We start from the raw sequence: 15,639 nt of genomic DNA, 5'->3' as shown, positions 1-15,639 counted from the left end.
ATAAGGATCCAAGGGGGGAACCATATCAGTTTGAATCTGTAGTGTACGAAATCTGACCTTATGCTAATATTTATAAAATCACTTTAAACCAAAAAATCAATGTCTAAGAAGTTGAAACAGGGAAATAATATATTTCTAAAAATGTAAACATTTCTTTCTAAACAGGAAAATATTAATGACATAAGATTTGGGAAGAAATTGCCATGTTGGAAATAAACATTTCAAAATAGAGACACTAGAAATAGAAAATTTATCTGGGTGCAGTGGCATGTGTCTGTAGACCCAGCTACTCAGGAGGCTGAGGTGGGAGGATCACTTCAGCCTAGGAGTTGGCAACCATACTGGGCAACATAGCAAGACTTTGTCTCAAAAAAAGTAAAGAAATAAATAGAAATAGGAAGATTTTTAGATAGAGGAAAGAAATGCCATTGTACTTGAGATGGCAGGAAAAGAAGAAATTAGCACTGTCAAATTATCAACAGTTTCTCATATTAAAAAAAAGTTCTCTGAGCTAAGTGGCAGTCTTGAACAAAAACTTATTTGACACTTTGATAAAGCATTCCTCCATTTTTGAAAGTAATATTATTGTTATTGTAGATACAATTGCATAATATGAATTCTGGAAAACAGTTTTATGTACCTGTTCAACGATGGTTTGCACGAGATCAAGAGGATGGGGAAATCTGTCGAGAATTTCCTGTTTTAAGTAAAGGACAACCCATCCTTCCAGGTAGGAAAGAGTCAACTCCAGGCAGCACAGATAAAACTTGTTTGCCTAAATGCTGAAGGACAGGGCACCAATAAACACATGTTGAGTAAATGAATGATTAAGGCCTGCCAGTTTCTTATCACTTGCTTCTCTGATGTGGCAGCTGCATCTAAATGCTTTTTAGTTGTTTCACATGCCAACATTCAGGAATATGTTCTTGTCAACAGCCCTATAGGAAGGTCGGCTGAAATGCTTCTTAATCAAAACAAGGAAATTAATTCTTAGGCGGTCATGAGAAAAATTGAATGTCAAATGAAGTTCCTCCAGGGCTAAGAAATGCAAGTCAATATACACTTTTCCCACCGGGCTCTCCCTCATTTTTGAAACTTTAACTATTTGATTAGGAAATAAAAACACAACTGCTCAATGACATTCTAAATGTCTGGCCAAAAGCAGAGATGTATTCAAGCCTTGTTTACATTTATGGCTGATAATAGGCTCTTTTTCTGCTCAGGGTGAGGTAGTCACTGCTCCCTAGCATAAGAATTCAGGGTGGCTGTCCATAAGAACTATTTGCTCTTGGGTCTGCTGGCCTCTGCCTTGGAGGAGAATGGGATAAGGGCATGTGAGATTATTAAATAGACAATTGGCAAAAAATGGATTTTTCTCCAATCCAGACTGTGTTCTATTAAAAATGTCATGTTTTAATTTTCTAAATAAATAAATAAATGAGTAATAGTAAGTCTTATCTGACATTAGGCTTAGGTCCATACCAACCTGTGTAGTTTTTTGAGGGAACATAGACTGGTAAAACATTTGCACAGATTGATGATTCCTTTGTGGTTTTAAATTAAGGTGCGATCACTTTTCTTAAGTTTCTGAAGTTAAAATATTTTTGAAAAGACGTGAATAGCCCTAGTTACTGAAAAGTGAAGCATGAGCATTGTTCTCACAATTCATAAGTATTTTTTTTTCACCATTTAGAAGCATTGTTATAACTATTCTTCCTCATCAGCCCACGTGTTTCACCCGAGGAGATGTTTGCCAGGTGCCCTATTTCTACCCATTGTTGGTAATGATGCAGAGGTCACTTTCTGCTGCTACTTCCCTCCATTTTTAACTGTTAAAGTTCTACTCAAAGAAGGCACACTCTACAAATATGTTCTGATTTTACTTGTCTTTTGTGTAGGGCTTGACCCTTATGGTTTATTAATCAACATTTTTCTTTTCAGTTTCAGGACATGGCTTGGTATTCTAACCATACCCTATCATATGCTATCTGTAAACTTGATAAGCCTTTAGTTATCTAGGTCAATGGTAGATATAGCAAATGATGATTTACCCTTGCCATATTTTTATCTAATATTCTAGCTAAGATTGATACTGTGTCTGAAATGATATCATTACAAACAAGTAACACCCTTTGCTAGAGGTAGACACAAAAGTTCTAGGTGGTACAAATAACGAAAGCTGGATTAATGTCTTTTTTGCTATATTTTATTCCTTTAAGTTTATAAAAAGTAATGGTAGTTATTTGTCATTTAAGACACCAGTAACTCTAAAAGTGTTTGCCCAGTTTACCAGTATACCATCATGTGTACCTGAAAGAAAAATTTGTTGTAATTATGGAGTTGCTTTCCTGCAAAGGATAAAGGTTCCTAAGAAAACACCAAAAGTGGGCTCACAGGCTGTGTGAGCAACTTTTAAAAAAATTTTATTTTTAATTGTGATAATTAACACAAACATTAAATTTACTACCTTAAACATTTTTAAGTGTACAGTTCACTTGTGTTAAGCGTATTCACATTGCTATGCAACAGATCTTTAGAACTTCTGCATCTTACGAAGCTGAAACTCTATATCCATTAAATACTAATCCCCCCTAATCCCCACCCTGCCGCACTTCTCTCAGCCCTTGGGAACCACATTTCTACTTTCTGTTTCTATGATGTTAACTACTTTAGATACATCATATGAGTGTAAGCATACAGTATTTGTCCTTTTGTGATTGGTTTATTTTACCTAATGTAATGTCTATGGTATAGCATGTTAACAGAATTTTTATTCTTTTTAAGACTGCGTATTACTCCATCATATGTATATACCACAATTTCTTTATCCATTCATCTGACAGCAGACATTAGGCTTGCTTCCATCTTCTACCTATTGTGAATAATGTTGTAATGACCATGTGTGTGCAAATTTAAATATATCTTTGAGATTCTACTTTGAACTCTTTTGAATGTGTATCTAGAAATGGGGTTGCTGAATTTTATGGTAATTCAATTTTTGATTTTTTGAGGAACCTCCATACCTTTTTCCATAGTAGTTGGACAATTTTACATCCCACAAGAGTTCCAGTTTCTCTGCATTCTCCCCAACACTTGTTTTTTTTTCTATTGATACTGGCCATCTTAATGGGTGTGAGGTAGTTTTTCATTGTGATTTTCGTTTGCATTTCTGTAATAATTAGTGATGTTGAATTTTTGTAGGCTTGTTGGCCATTTGTATATATTCTTTGATGAATTGTCTATTCAAGCTCTTTGCCTGTTTTTAAATTGGATTGTCTCTTTTCCATGTGTTGTTGTTTAGTTGAAGGAGTTCCTTATTTTTTCTGGATATTAGCCTCTTATCAGATACATGACTGGGAAATATTTTTTGCAACTCCATAGGTTGCCTCTTTACACTAATGATTGTTGCCTTTGCTGTGCAGAAGTTTTTAAGTTTGATGTAGCCCCATTTGTTTGTTTTTGTTGCATGTGATTTTGGTGTCATATCCAAGAAATAATTGCCAAATTTGATATCCTGAAGGTTTTCTCTTAAGGTTTCATCTAGGAGTTTTATGGATTTAGATTTTTATGGTTAGGTCTTTAATCCATTTTTAGTTAATATCTATATTGATGTAAGATAAAGATTCAACTTTATTATTATTATTTTTTGCATACATGTGGATATCCAGTTTAGTCAACACCATTTATTGAAGAGACTATCTTCCTCCTTGTGTGGTCTTGGCACCCTTGTCAAAATCATTTAACTGTATAATCGAGGATTTATTTCTGAGTTCTCTATTCTGTTCTGTTAGTCTGTCTGTCTTTATCCCAGTACCACACTGCCTTTATTACTGTTGCTTTGTCATATGTATTAAAATCAAAAAGTATTAGGCTTATAACTTTGTTCATCTCAAGATTGTTTTGACTATTCAGGGATCTCTTGGCAATCTATAGGAATTTTTGGATTTTTTCCTATTTCTGTAAAAATTGCTGTTGAGATTTTGATAGGGACTGCATTTAATCTGTAGATTGCTTTGGGTAATGTAGACATTTTAACAATATTAAATCTTCTACAAACATGGAGTGTGTTTCCGTTTATTTGTTTCTTTAATTTATTTTAACAATGTTTTGTAGTTTTCATTGTACATATTTTTCGCTGCCTTGGTTTAGTATTAAGTGTAACATTTTATTGTTTTTGGTGCTATTGTAAATGCAGTTGTTTTCTTAATTTCTTTTTGTATTATTCTTTGTTAGTATATAGTAATGCAGCTGCTTTTTGAGTGTTGATTTTGTTGTTTTAACAATTTTTTGTGTGTGGAGCCTTTTAGAGTTTTCTACATATATAACCTGCAAACAGCAATAATCTTGCTTCTTCTCTTCCAAGTTGGATATCTTTTGTTTGTTTTTCTTGTTTTAATTGCAATACCTGGAACTTTTAGTCATATGTTGAGTAGAAATGATTAGAGTGGGCATCCTTGTCTTTTTCATGATCTTAGAGGAAAAGCTTTTTTTCTTTCATCAATAAGTATTGTGTTAGCTGTGAGCTTTTTATATATTGCCATTATTATGTTGAGATAGTTTCCTTCTATTCCTAGTTTGTTGAGAGTTTTTATCAAGGAGGCATGTTGGATTATAAGAATGCTTTTTCTGCATCAATGAAGTTTTTTGCTTTTTGGCTTTCTTTCTGTTAATGTGGCATGTTACACTGATTGATTTTTGTATGTGGAACCATCCTTGTATATCTAGGTATAAATGCAACTTGGTCATGCTGTATGTGCCGGGGGTAGGAGGGGGAGCTTTGGCATGGAAAATGCCATCAATTTTCCTACTGGTTTCGATGAGGTTCTTTTTGTCTTTGCTCTTGCCTGGGTGTAGGAACCTCTTAGGTGGTTTCTGGGGTTCTCACAAAGGCAAGTATTCCAAGTGTTGTTGTTATGATGGTATCTCTGTGGGCAAATGTGGGTCTAGGGTTTGCATCATCTTACTGATGCCCTATGGATACTTTTTTTAAATATGCTTTTTAAAATTATACTTTAAGTTCTAGGGTACATGTGCACAACGTGCAGGTTTGTTACATATGTATAATGTGCCATGTTGGTGTGCTGCACCCATTAACTCGTCATTTACATTAGGTATATCTCCTAATGCTATCCCTCCCCCCTCCCCCCACCCCATGACAGGTGCCGGTGTGTGATGTTCCCCTTCCTGTGTCCAAGTGATCTCATTGTTCAATTCTCACCTATGAGTGAGAACGTGCAGTGTTTGGTTTTCTGTTCTTGCGATAGTTTGCTGAGAATGATGGTTTCCAGCTGCATCCATGTCCCTACAAAGGACGTGAACTCATCCTTTTTTATGGCTGCATAGTATTCCATGGTGTATATGTGCCATATTTTCTTAATCCAGTCTGTCATTGATGGACATTTGGGTTGGTTCCACATCTTTGCTATTGTGAATGGTGCCACAATAAACATACGTGTGCGTGTGTCTTTATAGCAGCATGATTTATAATCCTTTGGGTATATACCCAGTAATGGGATGTCTGGGTCAAATGGTATTTCTAGTTCTAAATCTTTGAGGAATCACCACACTCTTCCACAATGGTTGAACTAGTTTACACTCCCACCAACAGTATAAAAGTGTTCCTATTTCTCCATATCCTCTCCTATGGATACTTTTTAATGAAACAACTATTTTATATTTCAGTTTACCCAGTAGAACCCTGGACAAATGTGTCAATTAATTAAGAAAACTTCAATTCATTTTTGTTACATATTTGTCTTTTAAGTTCTTACGTGGACAATAAAAGAAGAACACCTCTGATTAGAATAGCACAAAGATAATAGACCACTGTTATTCTGATTCCCCTCCTCTTGTTTTCTCTCTCCAATTTTATCATAGTTACTTGGTTTTTAAAAAAGGAAAAGTGAAAGTTTGTTTAGAAAAATAATGGGGAAGGCTGGGTGTGGTGGTTTACACTTGTAATCCTAGCACTTTGGGAGGCTAAGGCAGGTGGATCTCTTGAGTTCAAGACCAGCCTGGGCAACATGGTAAAACCCCATCTCTATTAAAAAGAATATATAAAATTATATATTATGAATATATATATGTTATATAATTACATTATTATATATACATGATTTTATATATATATACACATATATATGTGTATATATATATAAATATTAGCTGGGCATGGTAGCACATGCCTGTAGTCCCAGCTAGTCAGGAGCCTGAGGAGGGAGGCTCACTTGAGCCTGGGAGGTTGAGGATGCAGTGAGCCATGATTGTCCCACCGCATTCCAGCCTGAGTGACAGAACCAGACCCTGAATAAAATAAAAAAAAAAAAATGAAAAAGAATGGAGAAAAGTTATTAATCTTTAGAAAAGGATTGTCAAGTTTACAATCCCAGAAAGTAAATAAAACTTCCCTCAATGATTCCTACTTATAAACCTTCTGCATGAGCTGAGGAGAGAATGGAATATGAAGGAATATCAACTGATGTGAAATCCAGAGGATGGAGCTGGTGTGGGAGGGCAGTGCAGGAATGTGTTTGAATTCACAGAACTCTTGAATTAGAATCTTTTTATCTTCTTCTGGTACTTCATGCCCATGAATATTAGGTATTTTGTCATTACCCTACAGGTCCCTGAGGTTCATTTTTTTAAAAAAGTATGTTTCTGTGTTGTTAGATTGGATGATTTCTGTTTATCTGTCTTCAGGCTCATTTGCGCTTTCCTCTGTTCTCTCCAGTCTGCTCTTGAGCCTATTCAGTGAGTTTTAAAATTTGCTTATGATGCTTTTTTTCAGTTCTAAAATTACTATTTAGTTATTCTTTAAATTTTCTATTTCTTTGTGGGGATTTTCTGTTTCTCCATTGGTTTTAAGAGTGTTCATGATTGTTTGTAGTAACATTTGTATCCTGACTGCTTTAAAATATTTGCCAGATAATCAGTACCCGTGTCATCTCAATGGTGATGTCTCCATTCTCTTTTCCCATGTGAGTTGATATTTTTCTTGTTCTTAATATTCTGATTATTCATATTATATCCGGGGCATTTTACATATTATTATATGAGACAGTAGCTCTTACTTAAATCCTAAGGAGAATGTTGATATTTTTGTTTTAGTATACGGTTGACTACTGGTTAATTTCAGGTTGTAAATTCTAACCTGCCTTCTGTGGGCTGTGGTTCCAATGTCAGTTCAGTTCTTAAAACCTCTACAGTTCTTGGATCTTTCTTTTGGTCGTTTGCTTAGAAAACTGAGGCTTTAGTTATCCTGTTGTGCTGTGCACTTCTTCAGTCTTCCTGTTTGGAAGGAAGACCCTATTGAAGCCCAGTTCCTCCAAACAGAAGAGAAAGTTCTCTCCTTTAAAATGTTGGCTCCAATGTACTCCTCTTCCCAGGCACAGGGATATAAGAAAATAGAGAAATGCAAGTAAAAATATGGTAGCATGTCTGCATCTTCTCTTCTCTATATTTGAGGAGTTCCCTTTCCTACCTCCTGAACCAAAACTAGAGGGCTTCTACCGAGCCCCCCCCCCCCTCCCCCATATCTGAGGTCCCGGTACCTATTTCCAGGTCTCTGGTGCATTGAATCCAGGCTGGGGGACTGTGGAGGAGGAAAAATGGTAAACTCACAGATGCTTGGTGTTACTTTAAATTTTGGTCTTCTTCCCCATTCCTCCTGCCACTGTTCACGTTTTGATCTTCATATAGCTGTTCTACGGATTCTGTCAAAGTTTTTTTTCTTTTCTTTTCTTTTTTTTTTTGAGACGGAGTCTCGCTCTGTCGCCCGGGCTGGAGTGCAGTGGCCGGATCTCAGCTCACTGCAAGCTCCGCCTCCCGGGTTCCCGCCATTCTCCTGCCTCAGGCTTCCGAGTAGCTGGGACTACAGGCGCCCGCCACCTCGCCCGGCTAGTTTTTTGTATTTTTTAGTAGAGACGGGGTTTCACGGTGTTAGCCAGGATGGTCTCGATCTCCTGACCTCGTGATCCACCCGTCTCGGCCTCCCAAAGTGCTGGGATTACAGGTTTGAGCCACCGCGCCCGGCCTCTGTCCAAGTTTTACAGCTGCATTCAGTAGGAGAGACTGGGTGGTGCGTGTTACTCCATATTACCTGGAACTAGAACTCTTGATTGGATTTCTGTACAGTAGTCTCCACTTATCCATGGTTTTTCTCTCCTTGGTCTCAGTTCTTCAAAGTCAATTGCTGTCCAAAAATATTAAATGTAAAATTCCAGAAATAGACAATTCACAAATTTTAAGTTGTGTCCCCTTCTGAGTGTGATGAAATCTCCTGCTGTCCTGCTCCATCCTGCCCTGATGTGAATCACCGCTTTCTCTAGTGAATCCATGCTGTATATGCTCTCTGCTTGTGCGTCACTTAGTAGCCATCAACAGTCACAGTATCGCAGTACTTGTGTTCAAGTAACCCTTATTTTACCGAATAATGGCCTCAAAGTGCAAGAACAGTGATGCTGGCAATTTGGATATTTCAAAGAGAAGCTACAAAGTACTTCCTTTAAGTGAAAAGGTGAAAGTTCTTGAATTAATATGGAAAGAAAAAAAAAGTATGTCAAATTTGGTAAGATTTGTGGTAAGAACAAGTTTTCTGTCTGTGAAATTGTGAACAGTATATTGTTATAGTTAATCAATTTTATTGTTATTGTTAATGTCTTATGGTGAAATAAACTTTATTATAAGTATGTATATGTAGAGAAAAACATAGTATATATAGAATTTGTTACTATCTGTGGTTTCTGGCATCCACTGGGGATCTTGGAACTTTTCCACCATGGATAAGGGGAGATTTCTGTACGTAATTTTCTATTATATGAGTACTGCTTGGCACTTAAAAAGGTTTTTTTCTTATGTTGTCAGTGACAATATATGAAGTGAATGTGGCAACCGGTGAGCTATGGAATGCTGGAACAGTAGCAAATGTCTACATTTCTATCCATGGGGAAAAGGGAGATACAGGATCCAGACAACTATTTAGATCGAAGAGCTCCTTCAATTTTTTAAGAGGCCAAGTAAGCAAAATACCTGTTGATTTTAAAAAGATTAATCATGGTAAAAACACATAAAATAAGATATACTGTTGTAACTATTTTAAGAGCATTTGAAGTGTACAGCTTAGTAACGTTAAGTATTCACATTACTGTACAACAGATCATCAGAACTTTTTCATCTTCCAAAATTGGTAATCTAGTAATTAACAACTCCCCATTTCTCCTTCCTTTCAGTCCCTAGTAACCACCATTCTACTTTCTATTTCTGTATTTTTACTTCAGATACCTCATGTAAGGGAAATAATATAGTAATTGTCTTTTGTGACTGGCTTATTTCACTTAGCATAATGTCCTCAAGATTCATCCATGTTGTAGCATGTGACAGTATTTCCTTTCTTTTAAAGGCTGAATAATACTCCCTTGTGTGTAATCAAACAAACTACATTTTGTTTATCATTTCATCGATTAATGGACATTTGGGTTGCCTCCACCTCTTGGCTATTGTGAATAATGCTACTGTGTACATGGGGGTGCAGCTATCTCTTTGAGCTCATCTTTTCAAATTGTTTTTGATACATATTTAGAAGTGAGATTGAGGGATCATATGGTAGTTTGTTTTTAATTTTTTGAAACTGCTATACTGTTTTGCATAGCGGTTGCACCATTTTACAATCCCACCAGCAGTGCACAAGGGTTCCAGTTTCTCCACCTCCTTGCCAAGACTTGTTAATTTTTTAAATGCACCCATCCTAATGGCTATGAGGGGATATCTCATTGCTTTCGGTTTACATTTCTTTATTTATTAGTGATGTTGAGCATCTTTCATGTGCTTATAGGCCACTCATATATAATCTTTAGAGAAATGTTTGTTCAAGTTCTCTGCCCATTTTAGGGTTGGGTTATTTGCAGGAATAGAAAACCAAATACTGTACATTCTCACTTATAAGTGGGAGCTAATTATAGGGTACTCATCGACACAATGAGAGCAACAATAGACACTGGGGTGTGGAGAGGGATGCGAGAGAATGAGGCAAGGATTGAAAAACTGTTGGGTACTATGCTTAGTACCTGGGTGATAGGATCCTTCATATCCTAAACCTCAGCATCACACAATATACCCAGTTAACACACCTGCACATGTACTGCCTGAACCTAAAATAAATGTTGAAAAAGAAAAAAATTGGGTTATTTCTTCTTTTTTGTTGTTGAATTGTAGAAATTCTTTATTTATTCTGGAACTTAAGCCTTTGTATTTCCTCTTTGTTGAATTTCTAACTTGGTTCATTCATTGCTCTCCTGACCTCAGTATCTTTGTGACTGTTATTTTGAATTCTCTGTTGAGTAAATCACTTAGTTCCATTTCTGGAAATTAATCTTGTTCATTTGTTTGGGACATATTTCCCTTTTTTCTTCATTTTCTTTGACTCTCTCTATTAGTTTATATGAATTAGATAAGCCTCTCCCAATCTTGTGAGACTGGCTTCATATAGGAAATATAGGAAATAGAACCTCACTGATCAACTTGGCAGAGATTAAGTGCCTTCCAAACTTTTGTATTTGTCCCAACTACTGTCTTTGTTTTTAGTGGTCCCCAGGAGTTTAGGGTGTGCCAAGTCCTGTCAGTGCCCTAGAGATAGGTAAGATAGAAACCAGTCTCTTGAGAAGCAGCTGGAAAAGTTGGGTTGCTAGATGTGTGATCAAGTTCCGGTTTTCCTCAGGCAGAACCTAAGAGCTGGAGTTTATCTCCCACTCACTCTGCATTAAGCTGCGGAGAGGATCTGTGGGAAATGCCTGCACTCCTGTTCAGACCACACTGTTGCATTGCTCTCTGTTGCCGCCAAGAGCCTAGCAAATGCTCAGTTCCATCAGTTCTCAGAGATAGGTGGGTCAGCTGGAGACTTGTTTTATCTCTGGAATGAACTAGGGGAAAATGCTGTATGAAGTGTGCAGACACTCAGTAGACTACTGATTGCTTGTTCTGTCACTGCCTGGATGCAAGATAATTAAAAATGTAACCCATGGAAATCGCTGGGAAACTTGACGTTAGGTGTGCATCAAACCCCTTTCAAAGAAAAACTGGGTGCTGGGGTTTTGCCTGCTCTCTCTGCATGAAGCCAGGAGAAAGCTGCTGGAAGTGCTCCTTACCTGTTTAAAGCATCACTTCATTCTCTGCAGTCCCTGGGGAACTCAAGAATGCCTATCCCCATCAGCTCCTACAGGTAGGTGATTTAGAGCCCAGTCCCTCAGGTAGAAGCTGTAAAATATGGGACATTCGATGTACGGACAAACTCCTTCCAGGGAGAAGACGGAGACTGGCTTTATCACTGGAGCTGGCTGGGGAAGAAGGCATGTCTGTTCAGGTTCACAAAGGACTTCTAATTACTTGACTTATCATCATCCAGATGCAGGCTAACTAGAAGCTCAACTGTGGGGCAGCATCTGAGAAAGTGTAAATCCAACCTTTTGTAGTGAGAAAAAAGGATTCGGGTATTTTTGCCTGCTTGCTCTGTGCTAAGCCTTATGTGGGATAGCTGCTGGAAGTGTTCTTGTACCCAGATGAAATTGCCTCTTTGTTCTCTGTGGTACCAGGCAATTCTCAATGCTGAGCCCCCACATTTCCAGAGGTAGTTGATTTAGGAGCCAGTTGTTTAGGTGGGAGCTATGAAAGTTGGGATGCTCAGTGTGTAGAGAAACTCTTTTCAGGGAGAAGCTGGGGCCTTGGTTTTATTGCTGGAGTAAGCTAGGGTGAGAAGACATGGGAAGTACCCACACGCCTATTGAGGCTCTGGGAACTTTACTAATTTCCTGCCCTCTAGGCTTCCAGATATACTCTAGTTAGAAGCCCTGACTCCTGGACAGCAGCTGGGATTGTGAGCAGTCAGACCTCTTCCGGGGAGAAATTGGAAGTTAGATAATTTTCCTTGCTTGCTCTGCACTAAGTCTAGGGGTATAGCTGCCTGTTTAAAACCACCTCCTAGTTCTCTGTGATCCCAGGGGATTTTCATATGCCAAGCCCCATCTGCTTTCAGAGGCAGTTGATATAGGAGCCAATCCCTTGGATAGCAACCATAAAGTTAGGTTTTCTCCTCCACAATCCCTCAGCCTGGATTCAGTGCACCAGAAACCTGGAAACAGGCACTGGACCTCAGATGTGGGGGCTCCGTAGAAGCCCTCTAGTTCTGGTTCAGGAGGCAGGAACGGGAACTCCTCACATATAGAGAAGGTGCAGACATGCCACCTTTTTTTTTTTTTTTTTTTTTAGCTTTCATTTTTCTGTTTTTGTATGTCCCCATACCTGGGAAGAGGAGCCCATGGGAGCCAACATTCTGAAGGAAAGGAACTTGCCCTTTTGTTTGGTAGAGCTGGGCTTCAATGGGGTCTTCCTTCCAAACAGGAAGACTGCAGAATTGCACAGCACAACAGGATAACTAAAGGACAGAAACAGAAGAGTGGATTCTATGTCCAGAATTGTCTCATTTGAAGGCTGCTGGAGAAACTGGTTTATATCTCCCCTAACTTGGAGGCATGACAGAAATGGCAGATAGTTTGGAAGCCTGGAAAAACAGAGGCCAGCGCTGCAGCCTGTTTTTTGCAGCAGATATTCTTCAGTACAGCAGACAGACAACAAGGCAAGCAAGAGATTGTGGGCTCCAGATAAAAAACAAACACTTCCTTTTTGAAGCTGGAGAAGCTCCTGACTGTGCAGTGCTATTTCTGGGGTGTAGTTTGTGGCAGGAGCTTGTCTCAGCTTTTTCTACCTGTTTCGATGTGGATATTTTCTCAGTTTCCCAGTGTGTGTGTGTTGCAATAAGTGTCTGGATATCTCTCCAAGTGAATTGATGTATTTGTATTTGTTTATTTGGTACGTCCATGGAAGAATTGAAAGTCAGAATCCTCCTAGTCTGCCATGTTGCTGACATCACTCAACCCGATGATGGTTTAAAGAGTGAGTTGTTAATAGCAGGCTCTGAAATTGAGGTAATAATAGCCTACCAACCAAAAAAAAAAAAAAAAAAACCCAGGACTAGATGGATTCACAGCTGAATTCTACCAGAGGTACAAAGAGGAGCTGGTAACATTCCTTCTGAAACTATTCCAATCAATAGAAAAAGAGGGAATCCTCCCTAACTCATTTTATGAGGCCAGCATCATCCTGACACCAAAGCCTGGCAGAGACAAAAAAAAAAAAAAAAAAAAAAAGACCAGATAATTTTAGACTGATATGCTTGATGAACATCAATGCAAAAATCCTCAATAAAATACTGGCAAACCAAATCCAGCAGCACATCAAAAAGCTTATCCACCATGATCAAGTCAGCTTCATCCCTGGGATGCAAGGCTGGTTCAACATATGCAAATAAATAAATGTCATCCATCACATACACGGAACCAATGACAAAAAACACATGATTATCTCAATAGATGCAGAAAAGGCCTTCGACAAAATTCAACACCCCTTCGTGCTAAAAACTCTCAATAAACTAGGTGTTGATGGAATATATCTCAAAATAATAAGAGCTATTTATTACAAACCCACAGCCAATATCATACTGAATGAGCAAAAACTGGAAGCATTCCCTTTGAAAACTAGCACAAGCCAGGGATGCCCTCCCTCATCACTCCTATTCAACATAGTGTTGGAAGTTCTGGCCAGGGCAATCAGGCAAGAGAAAGAAATAAAGGGCATTCAATTAGGAAAAAAGGAAGTCAAATTGTCCCTGTTTGCAGATGACATGATTGTATATTTAGAAAACCCCATCGTCTCAGCCCCAAATCTCCTTAAACTGATAAGCAACTTCAGAAAAGTCTCAGGATACAAAATCAATGTGCAAAAATCACAAGCATTCCTATACATCAATAACAGACAAACAGAGAGCCAAATCATGAGTGAGCTTCCATTCACAATTGCTACAAAGATAATAAATACCTAGGAATACCACTTACAAGGGATGTGAAGGACCTCTTCAAGGAGAACTACAAACCTCTGCTCAACGAAAGAAAAGAGGACACAAGCAAATGGAAGAACATTCCATGCTCATGGATAGGAAGAATCAATATTGTGAAAATGGCCATACTGCCCAAAGTAATTTATAGATTCAATGCCATTCCCATCAAGGCTTTTTTCACAGAATTGGAAATGACTTTTTTCACAGAATTGGAAAAAACTACTTTCAAGTTCATATGGAACCAAAAAAGAGCCCACATTGCCAAGACAATCCTAAGCCAAAAGAGTAAAGCTGGAGGCATCATGCTACTTGACTTCAAACTATACTGCAAGGCTACAGTAACCAAAACAACACGGTACTGGTACCAAAACAGAGATACAGACCAATGGAACAGAGCAGAGGCCTTAGAAATAACACCACACATCTACAACCATCTGATCTTTGACAAACCTGACAAAAACAAGAAATGAGGAAAGGATTCCCTATTTAATAAATGGTTCTGGGAAAACTGGCTAGCTGAAACTTATAGAAAGCTGAAACTGGATCCCTTGCTTACACCTTATACAAAAATTAATTCAAGATGGATTAAAGACTTAAATGTTAGACCTAAAACCATAAAAACCCTAGAAGAAAACCTAGGCAATACTATTCAGAACATAGGCATGGGCAAGGACTTCATGACAAAAACAGCAAAAGCAATGATAACAAAAGCCAAAATAGACAAATGGGATGTAATTAATCTAAAGAGCTTCTGCAGAGCAAAAGAAACTACCATCAGAGTGAACAGGCAACCTACAGAATGGGAGAAAAGTTTTGCAATCTACTCATCTGACAAAGGGCTAACATCCCGAAGCTACAAAGAACTCAAACAAATTTACAGGAAAAAAACAACCCCATCAAAAAGTGGGCAAAGGGTATGAACAGGTATTTCTCAAAAGAAGACATTTATGTGGTCAACAGACACATGAAAAAATGCTCATCATCACTGGTCATCAGAGAAATGCAAATCAAAACCACAATGAGATACCGTCTCACACCAGTTAGAATGGCCATCATTAAAAAGTCAGGAAACAACAGATGCTGGAGTGGATGTGGAGAAATAGGAATGCTTTTACATTGTTGGTGGGAGTGTCAAACTAGTTAAACCATTGTGGAAGACAGTGTGGTGATTCCTAAAGGATCTAGAACTAGAAATACCATTTGATCCAGTGATCCTATTACTGGGTATATGCCTAAAAGATTATAAGTCATGCTATTATAAAGACACATGCACATGTATGTTTATTGTGGCACTATTCACAATAGCAAAGACTTGGAACCAACCCAAATGTCCATCAATGATAGACTGGATTAAGAAAATGAGGCACATATACACCATGGAATACTCTGCAGCCATAAAAAAGGATGAGTTCATGTCCTTTGCAGGGACATAGATGAAACTGGAAGCCATCATTGTGAGCAAACTATCACAAGGACAGAAAACCAGACACTGCGTGTTCTCACTCATAGGTGGGAATTGAACAATGAGAACACTTGGACACAGGGTGGGGAACATCACACATGGGGGCCTGTCATGGGGTCAGAGGGCAGGGGGAGGGATAGCATTAGGAGATACACCTAATGCAAATGATGAGTTAATGGGTGCAGCAAACCAACATGGCACATGTATACCTATGTAACAAAACGGCCTGTTGTGCACA

At 38.2% G+C, this 15,639-nt stretch overlaps 1 protein-coding gene across 1 annotated transcript in view; it reads left to right on the top strand.

Moving 5' to 3' along the window:
* The first annotated feature begins 612 nt into the window (after nt 1–612).
* The window catches only part of LOC115899717, a 96,865-nt gene continuing 81,838 nt past the window's right edge, over nt 613–15,639 (top strand). The window contains 2 exon segments of the mRNA XM_030938143.1: nt 613–730; nt 8,863–9,014. Of these exon segments, the coding sequence (XP_030794003.1) occupies nt 613–730; nt 8,863–9,014 (270 nt within the window).

The sequence above is a fragment of the Rhinopithecus roxellana genome, chromosome 9 (assembly GCF_007565055.1).
Source record: "Rhinopithecus roxellana isolate Shanxi Qingling chromosome 9, ASM756505v1, whole genome shotgun sequence".
Taxonomy (NCBI): domain Eukaryota; kingdom Metazoa; phylum Chordata; class Mammalia; order Primates; family Cercopithecidae; genus Rhinopithecus; species Rhinopithecus roxellana.
This window is presented reverse-complemented; position numbering and strand designations above follow the sequence as displayed.